Source organism: Myotis nattereri (genome assembly GCF_964212035.1).
Source record: "Myotis nattereri genome assembly, chromosome: 2".
NCBI lineage: Eukaryota > Metazoa > Chordata > Mammalia > Chiroptera > Vespertilionidae > Myotis > Myotis nattereri.
In genome coordinates this window covers 177,369,752-177,390,814 of record NC_138076.1, presented here as the reverse complement: position 1 = coordinate 177,390,814, position 21,063 = coordinate 177,369,752, and the positions used below count along the sequence as shown (strand labels likewise).

Here is a 21,063-nt window from a genome sequence, read left to right as displayed (position 1 = left end):
GGACAGGCAGGAAGGACAAGCCTATGGGAGGGGCGATTGTAAAACCACCACAGTGAGTCACTGAGGTCTTTGTGCTTCTGATCCGCCTTTGATTTTTTTTTTTTAATCTAGAATGACTCATCCTAGCTGTAATAAATATTGCAACGAAACCTTTTGTCTGATGATTCTAAGCTTTCAGAATAAGGACTAAAGCCTTATTTTGCCACGCACACACATTTCTCTTTTTTCCTGCCTCTCTCTCAATCCTTGGATCTGAACGTTTAGGCCCTCGATCCTAAATGCTGATTTATAATCAAACACTCTTGATAAACAAGACGTAAAGCATTACATCACAGCACACAGACACACTAACGAGGTGGCATGCAGACAGTGTGAATGAGATTTATGACGCACTTATTTTTAAAGGGCTAATACCATTATGTCTGGTCATGAGGGAGAAAGCTGGGGACAAGCAGGCCCCCCCTGGAGCCTGGTTCTTATTGGTGGTGGCGGCGGCAGTGCTGAGCCCTGACAGCCCAGGGGTGAGCTCCTGAAACAGCACTGGCTGTCCCTCAACCCTACCGACATTCCCCAAAGGATGGCACGGCTGACCTGGGGAGGTGCTCAGGCGTTTACCACTTAACTTTCGACAGTATTTACATGGAACCCCGGGAGTGCCGAGCGGGCTCTGAGCTCCCATGATCCAAGAATACCAAGTTAATTCAAAATGAATTCACTGAAAATGAATCTATATGGAGGTTGATAAGTACTTAATGTTTCCCTACATACCCTCCCTACTCTAAAACAGTAAACTCTACTGAAATTAGTGTTACGCTGGCCTTAAACAGGTACCTGCCGACATGGTAGGTGAAGAATGACAAAGTGGAAAATAATTATAATTTGAAAAACAAACTGTGCTTAAGGAAAATGGGGAGAACTGGAGCACATAAAACGAAACGCATTTTATTTAGGTGGCAATCAGCATTCCCATCATAAAAGCATTTGTGCTGGTGTTTTGGGTGGGAGGGATTTGTCACAGCAGTGGCTCCTGCGATGCCGCATTCCATTACTTGCTTCCCTCTGTGATTCTATTCATGTCTGAATCGCAGCTTCTGGAGCGCTTCCCTTGACCGTGACAGCCTCCAACGACCTCTCTAATTTATGAAATTCTGTAGTCTAAGCTACATGTATCGTGCACTGCCTACTACTTTGATCATTTTCTCTTGGCTTATGTTTTTCTCATCTTGCCAAGTTCCCTGAGGACAAGCAAGGAGCCCAATACCTCTGAGTAGCCTTGCATCCTTCTTTGTACCCTATAAGGCCCAGCACATATTAGGAGCTAAAAGAAAATACCACAAGACAGCTCTGTTGCTTTGTATATCACTATCTAATTTTATGCTTAGACATTTATATGTGTTGTGTTATTAAACTTTAATCCAAATCTATTCAATGTTTTTCTGTGTAGCTATACCATTTTTATTAAATTTTCCACTGAGGATATGTGGTATGTGATTTTTTAAAAAATTGATTTTATAGAGAGGAAGGGAGGAAAAGACACACACACACACACACACACACACATACACACACACAGCGAGAGCGAGAACGAGAGCGAGTGCAAGAGATCTGTTGCCTCCCATACTCACCCCCAACTGGGGATGCAAACCTGCAACCTGGGTATGTGCCCTGACCGGGAATGGAACCCACAACCTTTCAGGATACGAAATGACTCTCCAACCAACTAAGCCACACTGGCCGGGGCATGTAGTCATACCACTTTAATGTCTTTTTAGTTGGAATAATTTATTATAGATAGTTATAATGGCATTCAGCATAAATAATATCATATAAGTATTATTTCTAAAACAGAGCCATTACTTCACAGAAAAGCATACATGGTGTGGTTTAAATAACTTATCTACTTGATTTAGTTTTTAACCTTGATACAAAGCTTTCTAACTTAGAGAAGTTTTTATGTACTTTGTCTTATCTGATCATCACAATAACCAGTGAGAGGGAGAACATCATTATTTCACTGTAAAGATGAGAAAACTGAGTGACCCACCCAAGGTCACAGAGACCACAAGTGTTATTCTAGAGGTGCCACCCGTTTTCTTCCCATCACTTCTTTCGGGCAGCCTCATTCCTGGAGAAGCTCCCCTTCCACAGACCCAGGAGACACAACTCCGGGGCCACCGTGACCCACGGCACCACGCTCCTAACCCCTCAGCCTCAACTGACTGGATCTGAGGCACATGCCTGACCTAAGCTGAGCCAATCAGATTTCCTCTCAGCAACTGGGAATTAGTACCAAGTGAGTTCTCACTGAATGCCAAAAATAAGACAGGATGTTAAAGCCAGGGCTTTGGGCGAGCATGTGCACCATACAGCCGGAAGGGAAGGGAGAGAACGGGAGAAGCAGAGAGGATTTGCGTCCTGTGAGACAGAGAGTGACCTATGACAAGACTGCTTCCATTCCAGCTGCAATTCTTGCTCTTGGATTCTGGAAGATACCAGTTCGAATGAGCTTCTTATTGTGCGTCCTGGGCTCCTTACAGCTGCTAAGTAATCTGGTGCCAAGACTCTGTTTCCCCAAACTGAATGATTTCTAAGATTGACAGCACCTAAATAAATGTCATCTACATTTCCTGGTGCTTATTTTACTGCATGAATAGCGAACCCCAGTAATATTTATTAGAGAAATAAAAGAATCAGCCAATTTTAGAATAAGCTCATATCCTGTACAGTCATAAAAATTCCTCAAAATAGTCCTTCCCAGGGGTAACAAAATCAATCATGACTACTCAGTTTTAGTGCTGAATAAAACCAGATGCTCATTAGCACACGTATACACATTATTTATAAAAAGATAAAGTCACTTGCCAATTTACCCTTAAGTAACTTATCCCCGTCTTTATATGTAAAATAGAATATTTCTAGGATTTACTCACATCCTGTTCATTTGTTTACCTATTCAGAATATCTATATTTGGATTATAGTATTCACAATCTCCTAGATCATACAATGTCCTACTATGCCCGGCATCATTAATTATATTTTGTCATTAAGAACATAAGGCCCAACAGCTAGATGATATGCACAGAGCTACTTTGGGAAAAAACTGGTAATAATGGGAACACCACGATAATCCTCCTCTTCTCTATGTAGATAATCAGTCCAGTTATTTGCTCTCCCCAGCCTTTCTCATTTGAACAAAAAGTCTTTTTACAAGTGACAATTTGGTGATATTTGGCAACTCTGAAAGTCTTGGGAAGTGGTCTGAGATACTAAGACAAAGGGGCTCCTTACAGCTGCTAAGCAGTCTAGTGCCAAGACTCTCGCCAAGACTCTCGACATCTGTGAGAACCCAAAGTCCCTAAACTGCCAGTGTATTTGCCTCAAGAGAGAAACTTGAGAAGATGAGGTAAGGACAGAGGCATGTGCCCAACAGAGAGCATGGGCTCAGAGAGATGTACTACCCACGGCTTAGATAATACACTTTTCCTTCAATTGTCCAGATTTAAAGAAATCAGAATTTAGAATATTACTTGGATGTTCTTCTTGGATCTATTACAGGAACTACTTAGGTAGCAATTATGGACTTATGTGAAGTACTAACCCAGAATTTGAAAATAGGGAAATAAGCTGGTCCACTGAGAGCTAAATTCTAAAGTAAACATATCACGAATAAGAACAACAATAAATAAAAAGGCAGAATGGAGCAGAGAAACGAGAGACACACGGGCAGTGCTTCTGCAGGGCTTTTCTGAGATGACATCGGTCCCATGAGCACCAGGATTGCTATTTTGAAGAGGGAAGATCAGGCTTCCACATCTCTGTTCCAGAGCACAATGCCTTCTGACTTTAATCTAGCTTCCCCCCCGAGCCTACCCATATCAGTGAAAGAATATCAAGTCATCGGTTAAGGAAATAATAAATTGGCTTCATAGACAACTGGATAGGAGTGGATCCAGCCCATGATTTCACCATATCTCTTAGATGTCTAAAGTAAGGCTATTGGGTTAGCAAGAGTCAGTATCTGAGAGTCTAATTACATTTTGGTTTACTAATGAGTTGGTATCTGAGCTTATACAGCTGAAGACTCTAGCTTAACATTTGAAGACCTATGGCTATGGATGGCATAAGAAACCGGGAAGTCATACCCATTAGGACAGCTATTGTCCAAACCAACCAACCAACCAACCAACCAACCAACCAACCAACAAAACAGAAAATAACTAGTGCTGGTGAGGATGTGGAGAAACTTAACACTTGCGCATTGCATGTGGGAATGTAAATAGTGCAGCCACTGTGGAAAACAGTATGATGGTTCCTTAAAAAATTAAACATAGAGTTAATATATGACCAAGCAATTCCATTTCTGGGTATATACAGAAAAGAACTGAGAGCAGGGACTCAAATACATATGTTCATAGCAGCATTATTCACAACAGCCAAAAGGTGGAAACAACTCAAATGTCTATTGATGAATAAATGGATAACAAAATGTGGTATGCACATACAATGGAATATTATTCAGCCTTAAAAAAGGAAGAAAATTCTGATATATGCTATAGATGAACCGCAATAACATTATGCTAAGTGAAATTAAACAAATGTAAAAGGTATGACCCTACTTACATGAGGTACCTAGAAGAGTCAAATACATAGAGACATAAAATAGAGTAGTGGCTTGTGGGGAGGGAGAATACTGTTTACATGAGTACAGAGTTTCAGTCTGGGCTGACAAAAAAGTTCTGGAGATGGATAGTGGCGATGGTTGCACAACAATGCAAATGTATTCAGTGCTACCGACTGACAAGTAAAAACTAGAGGCACGCCCTGATCGGTTTGGCTCAGTGGATAGAGCCTCGGCCTGCGGACTGAAGGGTCCCAGGTTCGAGTCTGGTCAAGGGCATGTACCTGGGTTGCGTGCACATCCCCGGTAGGGGATGTGCAGGAGGCAGCTGATCGATGTTTCTCTCTCATCAATGTTTCTGGCTCTCTATCCCTCTCCCTTCATCTCTGTAAAAAAAAATCAATAAAATATATTTTTAAAAAAACTAGAGGCCCAGTGCATGAAATTCGTGCATAGGAAGGGGGTCCCTCAGCCTGGCCTGCAACCTCTCCAATCTGGGACCCCTCAGGGGATGTCCGACTGCCTCTCGCAACCCAGGACCGCTGGCTCCGAACTGCTTGCCTGCCTGCCTCCCTGATTGCCCCTAACCCCTCTGCCTGACTGCCCCTAACCACTTCCGCCTGCCTGCCTGATCGCCCCTAACTGCTCCCTTACTGGCCTAATCGTCCCTAACTGCTCCCCTGCTGGCCTGATCGCCTCTAATCGCCTCTGCCTCACCCTGCACTCGAGCTCCAGGCTTCCCTCCTTCTGGCCAGCTGTAGGCACCCAGGACCTGGGCTGGCTTCACCCGGTCTGGCCGCAGCTGTAGGGGACCATGGGCCGGTGACTTTGCCTGGCCGCAGCTGCAGGCACCCAGGACCGCAGGGCAGGCGGCTTGTCCCTCTCCCAGGCCACAGGCATAGGCGCAGCGCTGGCACCCGGGACCGTGGGGTGGGCGGCTTTTCCCTCTCCCAAGCCGCAGCCTGACTGGTCCCCATTCCTCTCTCCTCAGTGTTGAGTGTCTGAGCCATTATGGCATGATGACAATTTGCATATTAGCTCTTTATTATATAGGATGGTTAAATTGGTAAATTTTATGATGTGTGTGTGTGTGTGTGTATTCAAACTTTTTTAAAAAGCCATAGAAAAACATAAAAGGTAGAATCTAGGTGATGGGTAGATGGATGTGTTTACTATAAAATCTTTTGACTTTGTTGTATTTAAAATTTTCTGTAATAAAACGTTAGGGAAGTCAGCTTGTCTTTTCTGGGCAACGCCCTTTCCACCTTACTAAGCACCTTTTGGAAGTAATCAATCAATCAAGGTTTTATTAAAAGCATCTATCATTTGGCCAAAACATCACTTTAGGATACTTAGGGGAGAGTCTCTCAGATACTTTTATAAGACAAAGTCTGAAAATTAAAAGCCAAAGTACCCTTAAGTGGGAAGTCACAGGACATTAATAACCAATATTGATTATCCAAGGTTATACTGGAGGGGGTGGTGGGTGGGGGGGCCTCAACCCAGCCTGCGCCCTCTCGCAATCCGGGGCCCCTCGAGAGACATCCCTCTCACAATCTGGGATGCTGCATGTACCAGTGACCATACTTTTCATACAGGTGAAAGGCATCTTGCTCTTGTATGGGCAGCTACATTTTTTTTGCCCTGATTATAAAAAGTAGTACATAACCTGATCCTTCTGAGGCAGTAGTACCATTTTCCCCATCTTATGGGTGGAAAAACTGAAGCAGAGAGAAGTTAAGTAAATGGCTTTGTCACACAGTTGTAAGTGTCAGAATCAGGGCTGACCACAAAATGTGCAAGCCAGAGTCCATGCATGTCATTGCTGCATCATCCTGTTTTTTCAGTGTTAGAGTAGCCTTGCTGGGTTTTAATTTTTAAATCTAAGAGACTGTTCCCAATATATAGGGTAGGTTCCCTAGGCCTGGCCAGCGATCAAGGCCAATCTGTGGGGTGACTGGTGGGGCAATTGGGGGTGGGGAGGACCCCCTGCTGGCACCCGTCTTGGCTGGTGGCCTAGCACCACCCACTTGCTGGCCCTGACCGGGGACAACTCCTGCATTGAGCATCTGCCCCATGGTGGTCAGTGTGCATCATAGCGACCAGTCATTCCATCACTAGCCAGGGCAAGTGATCTAGACGTTATTGTAAGATCACCATATATCCAGGGGGAGGATAGAGTAGGGCAAGCACAGAAATATGGGCACCATGATGTAATCCAGGTGAGAAATTTTAGGGGCTTAGACTAGAGAGGTCACTGTTCATTGATCTTACAGTCAATGGAATAAGTGAGCAGTAGTTATAACTACTCCTCTTATGCTGGCCATCAAAAGGAATCATAAGCCACACAAGGACAACTACATGTCATCTACCAAGGAATTTAACAGTTGTTATAAGTATATGAACTCACTCAGATTACAAAAACCAACATTTACTGAACTCTTACTATGAGCCCAGTACTTCTTGAAACTTTTTACAGTAACAGACTATAGACCAGTGATGGCGAACCTATGACACGCGTGTCAGAGGTGACAAACGAACTCATTTTTTTGGTTGATTTTTCTTTGTTAAATGGCATTTAAATATATAAAATAAATACCCAAAATATAAATCTTTGTTCTACTATGGTTGCAAATATCAAAAAATTTCTATATGTGACATAGCACCAGAGTTAAGTCAGGGTTTTTCAAAATGCTGACACGCCGAGCTCAAAAGGTTTGCCATCACTGCTATAGACTAATTCACTTACAATGCTATAAGATAGATAACTTTTTGAATCTCTATTTGAGGGATGGGAAACTGAGGCACAGAGAAGTTACAAAAATGGCTTGGGGTCACACAGCTAGTAAGTGGTGAAGCCAGGATGTGTTACCACTCTACTATGCTGCCACTCATAACAGTTATGCTTTTCAGTCACAAGTATCTGACAAACCAAATAAACATCCTATTAATATTACTAAAGCAATAAAGTTACAAGTGTTATAAATGTTATAATATTCACTTTAAGCCCACATATTTTTAAGAGTTGACTAAGTATTGTACCTAAAATGTTTAAAAGAAAAAAAACCTCTGCCTCCCTCATTCAATACATCTTCTTAGATACACTGATGCCTTCTAATGATTTCTAAGGCCAGTAACTGCAAGTGGTAACTCTCAGATTTGCATTTGCTTCAAATTAAATCTGCTTGGCAACATTTTTTCTGCCAAGTAACTTGTCCTTATTTGCAGATTTTTTTTTTTGAGCTTTATTTGTGGGTAGCAAGTATTTAAGGAGGTTTAAAAAAGCTGAACAAAAGAAATTGTAAAATAATTTACGGCTACTTTAAAACTCTTTTCAGTTGTGTTTCCCCTTCAAATTTAATGTCAGGAAAATACAATAGTGTGAAAGTAAAATAAACAAGGTTATAAAAATGTGTTTTTTGAGAATACATAAGCCAAAAATAAACACAGCCAAAATCATTTGAGCAATTTAAGTGAAAGCCATAATATTTCAAAGCTACCACCCCTTGCTAGCACATACAACACATACCTCATGTCTTGGATAAGGGAGACCCTGAGAGTTGGCAACATAACTCCTGAGTCAGATTTTCTTCTTTCTGGTCCCAGGGCAACTATGTAGAAAAATATCAGCGAAGGATTAGAAAAGTAACAGTAAGAAAAAAAATCTATATGACTCACATTCTATAAATAAATACTTTAAAATTACTTTTGAAGAACAAATTTTGAAGACAAAAGATCAAATTGTTGTCCCTTTATTAATACAGTAAACTGGCTGTATTCTTTCCAGTTCATCTGGGGCTGCGTTTGTAAATTTAAAATGAATTGTAAAAGCCCACTTAGCAAATAATGTAATAATGTGTGCAAATTCTGGCCATAATGGCCAGTCATTTTCTAAAGTTATTCATTCTAATTGAACTGGATAATTACATGAAAGCAATATCTATAAATTAAGCCACTGAGCATGTGGATTATCTCTGGGCTCATGCATTGCAATCACACAATCTCCCTATATACCAGGATTTCAGATTGCATTGTTGCTTTATAACAGTGATGGCGAACCTATGACACGCGTGTCAGAGGTGACATGGAAACTCATTTTTTTGGTTGATTTTTCTTTGTTAAATGGCATTTAAATATATAAAATAAATATCAAAAATATAAGTCTTTGTTTTACTATGGTTGCAAATATCAAAATATTTCTATATGTGACATGGCACCAGAGTTAAGTTAGGGTTTTTCAAAATGCTGACACGCTGAGCTCAAAAGGTTCGCCATCACTGCTTTATAACGTTGATGAGATGCCACAGGAACCTAGCTCTTGTTTATATCAATTAGCCTGTGGTAAAACGGGGTTCATTATGTGTCATTTCACTTCAAGATGCAGAATCTACCAATGACATTAAGTGAGGACTTACTGTACTCTGAAAGAGTGTTTAAAAGGAAAATCTGAGAGTTTGGGCTCTCTAGGCTGGTAAATTTCTACTTTCGAGTTCAGAATCCAAACTACAGTATGCATACTATGCAAAATCTAAATGAACATAAAAGTAAAATGTTCATGAGTCTCTTCTGAAACCTGAACAGCTTACATTTATAAAAGAAGGGAAAATTATTCTATTATACAGCAATGTCTAAAGCAATCAATTATTTGCTAATGTATTATAGCGGGAGGGCTCAATCTCACTGTAAGTGAGATGCTGTTGAGTTTTGTACTCTTCCTTTATTTCTATTTCCCATCTGCAAGTGAAAACAAAATTGCAACACCACAGTTAGCAAATACCATGAACAAACATGGGTTTGAACTGCATAGGTCCACTTACACATGTAGTTTTTCCAATAAATATATTGGAAACATTTTTGGAGTTTTTCTTATTCCTTTTTAAAATTTTTTATTTTATTTTATTTATATATTTGTATTGATTTCAGAGGGGAAGAGAGAGGGAGAGATAGAAACATCAATGATGAGAGAGACTCATTGATTGGCTGCCTCCTGCATGCCCCCTACTGGGGATCGAGCCCACAACCTGAGCATGTGCTCTTGACCAGAATTAAACCCAGGACCCTTCAGCCCCCAGGCCGACATTCTATCCATACTGAGCAAGGTGGCTGGAGGGAGGAATCATGCCTGTGCAGCAGAGGACACACGGCAGACTTAAAGAGGAGCCTCACATTTCAAACAGCATCCACAGTAAGAGCAGCCACAGGCCTGGCGTGTTCTGGGAATCCCACTCTCGGACCCTATATTCCAGGCACCCCTCTCTGACCAATGTTCCCTAAACATGCGATGTGCTCATCACATTTCCATGCAGTCTGCTCAAGTCTTTGGCTTATCCTCTATCACTCTGTATCTCTGTATCTTGCTGCTTGTTTACAGCCTATTTGTTACTTGAGAACAGTACAGATTAATGGTTAAGAACAAGGCTTTTTCAAACCCTACAGAAAATGTAACAGCTCACTGACTTTGGGTAAGTGTTTAAACTCTCTATGGTCTGTTTCCTCATCTGCAAATTAGCAACAGCAACAGTATCTACCTTATTCAAATAGATGTACAGCACTTAGAACAGTGCCTGTCACAAACTAAGTCCTCCATAAATAAACTTCAGCTTAATTCTGCCTCTGTGTGAAAGCCTTCCTGAATATTCTCTCTCCCCTAGGTACACTATTAGATATCATTCCCTCTCTTCAACAGGACCTGTGAAACTGACCATCTACCATAAACAAACCATAATTTAACATTTCTGTTACTCCCATGAAACTATATGCTTCTTAAGGCTTGGTCAGATCCTGTTCTTAGAATAGCCAGAGGGCCTAGCAGAGGTCCCACACAACATACATACTCAACAAATACTCACTGAGGAAGAGGAGATTATTTAGGGCCAGATGGCAGAACCTTAAAAAACAAGTTAGAAATTTACAGAAATCCTAGGAAGGGAGGAGGGGTTTTGAAAAGACATGCTATGCTCCTGAGTACCTTTTTGTTATTAGCTAGAGTGATTGTGTAAAAGAAATGAGAGAGATGAGGTAGGAGTTATGCCAAAGGCCAATGTGTAGCAACCAGGGAGAATAAAGAGGAGAAAGGTGCAGTCGTAAAACACAGGACTTAATAATGATCAGATGTAAAGGGCAAGGAAGACTCAAGAGTCAAAAACAATATTAGATATGGATATAAAATACATATTATCCTAATTATAGCTTTCCTTTGAATTTTTTAATTGTAATTTTGCAGATGAAGAAACTGAGGCTCAATTAAGAAACCTACCCAATCATACACATTCATTAAAAGGGGCAGAGTGTTCTAGGGCATGTCCAGTGGGCTTCTGTTACATTGTAGACCAGGGGTCCTCAAACTTTTTAAACAGGGGGCCAGCTCACTGTCCCTCAGACCGTTGCAGGGCTGGACTATAGTTTAAAAAAAAAAACTATGAACAAATTCCTATGCACACTGCACATATCTTATTTTGAAGTAAAAAAACAAAACGGGAACAAATAGAATATTTGTATTTGCATGTGGCCCGCAGGCCGTAGTTTGAGGACCCCTGTTGTAGACTTTCCAGCTTCTAACCTTGACTGTAAGCTGATGCCATTAAGTAAATTGGAGAGAGAGAGAGAGCCTGGTAGGGACTGGAGGGAGAGGTGCTGAAATAATGAGTTTGGTTTAGGACACCTTGGGTCTGAGGTTCCAAGGGGCCATAAAAAATGGATGTCTAGGTGGTACAGACTGAGAGATGTCAGAGGGAAGGTGGGTGGGGTGGGCCAGATGAAAAAAGGTGAAGAGAAAAGCCAAAGAGCATATATGCCTAAGCCATGGACACAGAAAACAATGTGGTGAGGGCCAGAGGGAAGGAAGGGCAGGGTCTGGATGGAGGGGGGCAAAGGGAGGAAAATGGGGGGCATCTGTAATAAAATGTCAACAGTAACATCCTCCAGATGTCTAGGAACTAGGGCTGGAGAAAGAGATCTGTGAATAATCTGCTAATGGGGTAGCTGGATGATGACACTGCAGTAGGCAATGGTAGTTGTTATGGTTTGAATGATGTCTCCTGAGAAAATACTGAAATCTAACTGCCAATACCTACAAATCTGACATTACTTGGCAACAGGGTCTTTGTAGAGGACCCAGTTAAGATGAGGTCATCAGGATGGGCCCTAATCCAATGTGACTAGTGTCCTTATAAAGAGGGGAAATTCAGATGCAGACAGAGTCATGTGTGGAGAAGAGGTGTGAAGACACAGGGAGAATACCGTCTACTACCATGCAGTTCGTCTAAAGTTTAGACCAGTGGTTGGCAAACTCATTAGTCAACAGAGCCAAATATCAACAGTACAATGATTGAAATTTCTTTTGAGAGCCAAATTTTTTAAACTTAAACTATATAGGTAGGTACATTGTTATTAACTTAATTAGAATACTCCTAAGCTGGCCTTTGCTAAAAACGTCCTCAATCTGATTGAGGTACATTCGCTGAGGTCGACCCCTTCCAACTCTCCCATCCACACTCGTCTTGTATAACTTGTTTCGTGCCGGGAGCCAGTCCATGCTTGCTGTTTCAAGGGACCTGGCATATATGGCATACTGTTCTTAATATGTTTGCTCACCTTCTTGGCACTATGTGTTTTAACCAAGGTCACCTCTCTGAGAAAGGTTGTTTCCCCAGGTAGGGATTTTCCCCTGAAGTTAGGGAGGGAATAAAACCTCTTAACTAAGTGCCAGGTGGGTAATTAATCACTTTAACTACGAACAATCATGCTTAAGCTACATAATCTTTACTCCCTGGAATGGAGATAAGAAACGCCCTAACCTTTGTAATAGAGATTGATAGGATTGAATCAACTGGTATAAATACAGATGTAACAAGACAGCAAGAGACAGAGAGGGAGACAGAACCTAGGCACAGAAACTACACAGAACGTTCTCTAGGGACAGAAGAACTTCGCGGGAGAGAACATGGCAAAAGATCCTGGACTGAACCTGACTATAGAAATTGGCAAGAGAACCTGACTAGAACCTGGTGACTGAACCCGGCTGGAGAACCGAACCTGGCTGGAGAACCTAGCGAGAGAACATGGACACAGAACCTGACTGGAGATCCAAACCAGAACTTCGCTGGAGATCCAGACCAGAACTTGGCTGGAGATCCTGGCTAGAGATACTGGCTAGGCTGCTGATCAACTGAACGCTGTCTCCGAGTCTTTCCCTCTTCGCCGACTCCGTCCACACCTTTGGGGAACCCCTGGACCTGCTGGGGTCAGACCCCGGCATCTGGCGCCCGAACAGGGACCCCTAGGTAAGCGCCCCGCACTCGGGACGGATAGGACTCCACCGTAGGAAGAGGGTGGATAGTCTTCGCCGACTCCGTCCACACCTTTGGGAACCCCTGGAACAGGATTCCCCTAGGTAAGCCCCCCCATTGAGAACCCCCACATTTGGGACGGATAGGACTCCACCAGGGTACTTCAGACCCCCCTATAGAGGATAAGTAGGGTAAGAAGGTGGATAGTACAGAACTTAGATTGAGAAGATGTGCCATACTGAGTCCAAAGAAAGAAGACTTTGTATTGATTCTTAGATTGAGAAGATGTGCCATACTGAGTCCAAAGAAAGAAGACTCTGTATTGATCTTTAGATTGAGAAGATGTGCCATACTGAGTCTAAAGAAATAAGACTCTGTATTGATCTTTTAACACATATGCTTGCTAGCAGAGGAATTAAGGTTACTACTAGTCAGACAGAACGTTTTATACAAGAAGTATGTCCATGCTTTTCTGAGGAAGGAAAGGTAAATGTAAAGGCATGGGAGGAGGTAGGCCCAAGGAGCCTTATCCTTAAACCCACTGCAGCCTTTCCACCCCGGGAAAGTGCAGGATTGGCAAGCTCTCCCTGGGGTGATAGATCAGGCCTCAGGTAATAGCGGAAAGCGCCAATCCTACTCTTAAAATGGATACAAGAGAGCATTTGGTTTTTTTTTTCTTTTTAATGCCTCCTTTTAAAAAATAAAAAAGGGGGAATTTGCCGGGAGCCGGTCCATCCTTGCTGTTTCAAAGGACCTGGCATATATGGCATACTGTTCTTAATATGTTTGCTCACCTTCTTGGCACTATGTGTTTTAACCAAGGTCTCCTCTCTGAGAAAGGTTGTTTCCCCAGGTAGGGATTTTCCCCTGAAGTTAGGGAGGGAATAAAATCTCTTAACTAAATGCCAGGTGGGTAATTAATCACTTTAACTACGAACAATCATGCTTAAGCTACATAATCTTTACTCCCTGGAATGGAGATAAGAAATGCCCTAACCTTTATAATACAGATTGATAGGATTGAATCAACTGGTATAAATACAGATGTAACAAGACAGCGAGAGACAGAACTTGGAAGACAGAACCTACAGACAGAAATTGGCACAGAACCTACACAGAACGTTCTCTAGAGACAGAAGAACTTCGCTGGAGAGAACATGGCAAAAGATCCTGGACAGAAACTGGCCTCAGAACCTAGAGACAGAACCTAGCGAGAGAACATGGCAAAAGATCCTGGACTGAACCTGACTACAGAAATTGGCAAGAGAACCTGACTAGAACCTGGTGACTGAACCTGGCTGGAGAACCTGGACAGAACCCGGCTACAGAACCTGGCTGGAGACCCTGACAAGAGAACCCGGCTATGATGATCAACTGAACGCTGTCTCCGTGTCATTCCTTCTTCGCCAACTCCGTCCACACCTTTGGGGACCCCTGGACCCGCTGGGGTTAGACCCCGGCAGTTTCGTCTATCTCCTTTCCGAAAACTGACTTCTGCGCATGGGCCACGAAGTTTCAATCGCACTGTACGTGCGAGCCCGCATGTGGTACTTTGTGGAAGAGCCTTACTCAAGGGGCCAAAGAGCCGCATGTGGCTCGAGAGCCGCGGTTTGCCGACCACTGGTTTAGACCATCAGAAGCTAGGAGCGAGGTGTGGGACAGTCTCCTTCAGAACCCTCAGAAGGACCGCCCTCCCGCCGACACCTGGAGTTTGGATTTCTAGCCTTAGAATTGTGACACAATAAATTTCTGTTGTGTGAGCCGACTAGCTTGTGGTACTTTATGACAGTAGCCCCAGGAAACCAATACAATAGCTTATTCGTGACTTTGGAGTAAACAGCTTAGAAGCCTGTGAGTAGAAGGCAGATAGGAGTTAACGCTTTGTATGCCATAAGCGTCTATAGACGCAAGCGGCGGACCTTCCCCACACGCCACGCACGTCTATAGCGGCAAAAAAAAGAGAAAGCAGTATTACACTTGGTGACTCCCAGTTACAGGTAATCAGGCAATTAATTCAAAAACGTAAATTAGCACGACCTGAGAAAAGAAAACGCTATGCCACTGACTTGCCATCCAGATTATATGAACGACATTTTTGGGGGAATATCCACCGATTGGGAAAACAAAAACAAAAACTTATGTGGAAAAGGTGTTTTTGGTATGCTCTTCTACTAGTATTGGTACAAAACAGCGAAAAGAAACCAAACACTTTTGTAAACAATGTAATGTTCTGTTACCAGTTGTACCGTGTTTCGAACTTTATCATACACTGAGGCAATTTTAATTTTTAAAATAATCACTAAGTGTAAATAATACTTTTTTTCAACTGTGTATGTGCTATGTAAAAATAATTAAAAATGTTCTTTGGAAGAATTTAAAATAAAGTTTTTACTAAGTGGCAGCCCTGACCAACTTTAAAATCATTTTTTTCATGAGAATTTTCAACTGAAAATATTTAAGAACACCTGAATTGCAATATATTTATTTTTTATAATATTCATTGCAAATTGATTTTTTAAATTAAATTCAAAATATTGTGGCGTGTGGGGATGGTTTCTGTTTTGGACGTGTGGCAGTTAACTAGTTAAGAAGTGAAGCCATACTTTAAATCTAGAGACCTAAAATCTAAGGTTTCCATGGAGTCTACTCCCGAAGAGAAATGTATAAACTACTTAAATGTATGTATACCTCTATACTATTTCTTACTTCAATATACTTAAATGCAGTAGGCTACCCTCTCCTTCAGGAAAACCCTCGCGGGTTGATACTTAGCCACAGGAACTCCCTTTGTGTATCTGCCTGAATCAGTGCTACTGCACAGGCAGCACCTTTGCAGAGACTATGCATTATTTTTACAGAACCATCTACAGTTTACCGGGAGGCAAGTAATTAACAGAAAACTTTAATGAAGATGGGCTAGATCTAGAATAACCACTTAAAAGGAGTATCTCCACCCCTTTCTGCATCCTACCCTACCCCTTGTCAATTGACTGAAAAATCCGTTTAAAACCCTGTCCGGGCATGCAACAGACTGACGTATTTCAGAGGAATGGGGGTCAGGAAGAGATTACTCAATGAACTTATATGCATATATGCATAGCCCATGGACAGATAATAATACTGGGAAGACCTGGGGAGGGGGCAGGAGTGGGGTAGAGTGGGTCAATGTGGGAGGGAAAGGAAGATACCAGTAATACTTTCAACAATAAAGATAAATAAATAAATAAATAAATAAATAAATAAATAAATAAAAACCCTGGCCGGTGTGCTCAGTGGTTAAAACATCGATCAGCCTGTGCAACCACAGGGTCATGCGTTTGATTCCCAGTCAAGGGCATGTACCGGGGCTGGAGGCTCAATCCCGGACTCAGTTGGGGCACGTGCAGGAGGCAACCAATCAATGTGTCTTTCTCACACTGATGGTTCTCTCCCCTCCATCCCTCCCTCCTTTCCACTCTCTAAAAATCAATGGAAAAAATACCCTGTGAAGATGAACAAAAAATAAAATAAATATAAAATAAAAATTATTTACAGTTTAGTGCAACCTTATTTGAGGATGCAAGCCTGTGTCTAAGCTGGCCAACATTTTTAAAAGTAGAAACTTTTGGGCGATGTGTCAAGAATAGTCCCCTTTCTTAGGACCAGCTGCATTCTGAGATCCTTTATCCGTAAAATGACTTCAAACTACTCTGTACAGGGACACAGACGAAACCTGACTAGGTCAAAATCAAGACTGTATGAAAGACATGGAGGAAACTCAAACGGACGTTACTGAGTGCACGAAGTCAATGTGAAAAGGCTACATACTGGTGACATTATACTATATACTAGTGACATTATATATACTAATGACTATATACTAATGACATTATATATACTAAATGACTATATACTAATGACATTATATATACTAATGACTATATACTAATGACATTATATATACTAAATGACTATATACTAATGACATTATATATACTAAATGACTATATACTAATGACATTATATATACTAAATGACTATATACTAATGACATTATATATACTAAATGACTATATACTAATGACATTATATATACTAATGACTATATACTAATGACATTATATATACTAATGACTATATACTAATGACATTATATATACTAAATGACTATATACTAATGACATTATATATACTAAATGACTATATACTAATGACATTATATATACTAATGACTATATACTAATGACATTCTGGACAAGATAAAGCTATGGAAACAGTAAAAAGGTCCGTTGCCAGGGGCTGAGTGAAACTACTCTGAGTGACAGTATAAGGGCGGCTACATGTCATTATATATTTGTTTAAACTCATAGTTCAATGCCAAGAGTGAAATCTAATGTAAGCTACGGACTTTGGGTGATGATGTGTAGGTTCACCAATTGTAAGAAATGTACCAGTTTGGTGGGAGATGCTGATAATGGGAGAGGCTATTACTGTGTGTGTGTGTCGGGGGGAGGGTGTAGGGAGGACAGAGGGTAGATGGGAAATCTCTGTACTATCTGCTCAATGTTGCTGTGAACCAAAAGCTGCTCGAAAATATAAAGTCTACTAAAAAATATTAAGAAAGTCAACCCTGCTATGGTCCTCTTGCTAAGACAAACCTTTTCCATTCTTCTGCAGCTCTTAAAATGTCTCTGACTCCTGTATAGTGCTGCTTTTGAAGGAGTAATGATCTATCATCTAGGCCAGTGGTTGGCAAACTCATTAGTCAACAGAGCCAAATATCAACAGTACAACGACTGAAGTTTCTTTTGAGAGCCAAATTTTTTAAACGTAAACTATATAGGTAGGTACATTGTTATTAACTTAATTAGGGTACTCCTAAGGCTTAGGAAGAGCCACACTCAAGGGGCCAAAGAGCCGCATGTGGCTCGCAAGCCGCAGTTTGCCGACCACTGATCTAGGCTCATCCTGGCTGAATGTTAATAAGAGCAGTGTTCAGCCCTGGCCAGGTAGCTCAGTTGGTTAGAGCATTGTCCCAATACGCTAAGGTTTTGGGTTCGATCCCTGATCAGAGCACATACAAGAATCAACCAATGAATGCATAAATAAGTAGAACAACAAATCAATGTCTTTCTCTTTCTCTCTCTCTCCCTTTCCTCTCTCAAATCAACCAATAAATAAGATTTTAAAAAGAAACCTGTAGAGAATAAAAAAAAATAAGAGCAGTGTTTAAACCCATTGTGACTCTATAAGGAGTTGGAGGATCTTTCCTTAATCTGAAAATGCATTAATTACGAAGCTTAATAGTTGGCAAACAAAAAGTATTTTTTGAAAAAAAACCAAACCAAATAAAACACTCAGATTTAAAAGCAGACAAGTCAATGAACTGCTCATTTCTGTACAATCAGGACACACTGTTTCTCAATAATGTAATATTTCATTTTTAAACTGATGTGTTTATATCTATTTCACACTGTCATATTTTTAAATCTTAACTTCATGGGCTGAATCATCAAAAGTGTTAGAACAATATTTATAAAATCCATTCCTCCAAACAGACAATAATTTGACTTCAAAAGCTGCATGGCTTATATTTATCCTCTTAAGGGTCTGTAAAATTTTTAGCTGATGTTCATCTGTGCTTCATTAGCCTTTCAGCACCTGACAGTGCAGCACAGTGACTGCACAGGGCTCTGACACTTGGCATTTCTTAGTCTTGACTTCAGAGTTTTGCTGGTCCCACGACTGACTGACTGAAGGCCACTGGAAACAGCTGGGTCTCTGGTCTTCAGCTCAACCGCCCAACATTTGACCTGCCAACACCACGAAGCTGCCAGTGTTGCCCAGCAGCTGTTGTCTAACAGCTGGACAGTCTCACTTGGCACAAGAGGCAAAGGCTTCTACCTCCCAGCCTTAACTGAGCTTGGCTTTCCAGCATTTCATCCTAAAAATGGCTATTTTGGCCCTAGACGGCTTGGCTCAGTGGATAGAACATCAGCCTACGGACTGAGGGGTCCCAGGTTCGATTCTGGCCAAGGGCACATGCCTGGGTTGCGGACTCGATCCCCAGTAGGGGGCGTCAGGAGGCAGCCGATCAATGATTCTCTCTCATCATTGATGTTTCTATCTCTCCTTCTCCCTTCCTCTCTGAAATCAATAAAAAGAAATATATTTAAAAAATATATATTTTGCCCCCTAGGAATTTATTTTTTCTAATTAGGGTAAGCTACTTTAATTATGATCTTATGGGCTGAAAAGCTACATTTTCTATGAACAGAGGTAAGTGTTACAGAGTATATGCCAATGCATTTTTACTTTTTCAACAGAAAAAAGGGGCAAAGGGAGATGGACACTAGAGAATGCTTTTAAAGTGGACCCCAGTCTTTATACATATAGTTACATTTGGGTCTTTAGAATCATAACATTCTTTTTAGAGAGGCTCCAGGGTTATGCAGCATCAAAATCATATTCCTACCCGGGCCAATGTGGCTCAGTGGCTGAGCGTTGACCCATGAACCAAGAGGTCATATTTCAATTCCCCATCAGGGCACGTGTCCATGTTTTCGGACACAATCCCCAGTAAGGGGTGTGCAGGAGGCAGCCGATGATTCTCTCTCATCATTGATTTGTACTTCTTTCTCCCTCTCCCTTCCTCTCTCTGAAATCAATAAAAACATATTACTAAAATTTTAAAAAATCATGTATCTATCTGTTTCATTGGCTACATTTAAAAACTACGTTTCCAATAATAAGCACCACATTTAGGGTAGTACTGTGCTCTAGCAGCAGCGAGGGGAATAAAAATAATAGAGCGCTTCAATCATATTTGCAAGGCTTTATTTCTTTTTTCTTTTTCTTTTCTTTCTTTCTTTTTTTTTTTTTTTTTAGCATTGTACACAAGGCTTTATTTCTTAAGCTGGAGGTTGGCTCATGAATTAAAAAAATTTTTTTATACTTCTGAATGTCTAAAAAAATCTGTAATTTTAGAAAAGTTTTCCAAATTCAGTATAAAACATTCTCTCTCTACTAGGCTTTCCACTGTTCTACATTTTGTGAAACAGATGGCTATTTTACATAAAGAAAAGCAAGTGCCTTGTTGTGAAAAATAACCCAGTTATCTAGGAATCCTACATAACTTTAATTAGCTAAAGAAGTATGATGCTTCTAACAATGATGTCCTGTTATAAACTGACGAAGAAATATCACTCCTGAAGATTTTGGAGATATATGTGCACATTGTTTCCCCTGAAAAACGAATGGTGGTTATAAAACTTTTCTTTCAGAAAAAAATCACCCTAATACTGGTGAGAGTAAGGTATTCAGCAAATCTTCACTTAACATTGGTAAATTCTTAGAAACTGTGACTTGAAGCAAAATGATGTCTGACAAAACCCATGTTACCATTAAGAAAACAAGTAAGATGGTTTTCCAATCTGCTTATTCTAGTTCAGGGTCACAGGTGGCTGAAGCCTAGCCTGGCAGAACAGGGGTACGGTGGGAGCCCACCTTGAACAGGATGCCTCGCTGTCTCAGGACACACTCACGCCCACACTGACGCACACTGGGACAACTTAGATGCAACAATTCACCTCACGCACACACCTCTGGGATGTGGGAGGAAACAAGTCGCGGAGACTACTCCACAGAGACAATGGCCAAGGCCAGGAACTGATGTTTTCTTCATCAACATTGTAACGAAACAACTTTGAAAAAATGACATTATTTGAGAACACTGCTGCACTTGTGTGATCCTTTACATGTGTTATCTTATTTGATCAACATTACAGTCTTGGCATAGATACTATTATTTTTTCTGTCTTGTGAATGAGGAAGCTGAGGATCAGAAAGGCTTCATAGCTAGTAAACAATACTGCTCCTTCTACTTCACCCCACTACTGACAAGATGGGGCTAGTTTTAGTGGAGAGAGAGGTAGAGACAAAGCTATATGGTCCTGATTCTTCACGTGGTCTCATGCTGCCTCTTCCGTAGAAACAACCAATGAACTCTCACCTGGTGATTCTGCAAGGTGCTCTTGTTTCTCTTCTCTGTCCTGAAACTGAATTAAATGCGACCACAAAGCCGACTTCCCCTGAAAGTACAAAGGATATAAAATTTTTCATTTTATAAGAAATAACTCATAAAATAATTTCTCATCAAAACCATTCACGTTGAAACA

The 21,063-nt window shown here is 41.1% G+C and overlaps 1 protein-coding gene across 1 annotated transcript in view; it reads right to left on the bottom strand.

Annotated features, from left to right (window-relative positions):
* The window catches only part of DENND5B (DENN domain containing 5B), a 177,826-nt gene that overhangs the window by 18,325 nt on the left and 138,438 nt on the right, over positions 1-21,063 (bottom strand). The window contains exons 11-12 of the mRNA XM_081083696.1: positions 20,898-20,976; positions 8,149-8,230 (exon numbers count right to left, since the gene is read on the bottom strand). Coding sequence (XP_080939822.1) covers positions 8,149-8,230; positions 20,898-20,976 — 161 coding nt within the window. The remainder of the gene's footprint in view (positions 1-8,148; positions 8,231-20,897; positions 20,977-21,063) is intronic.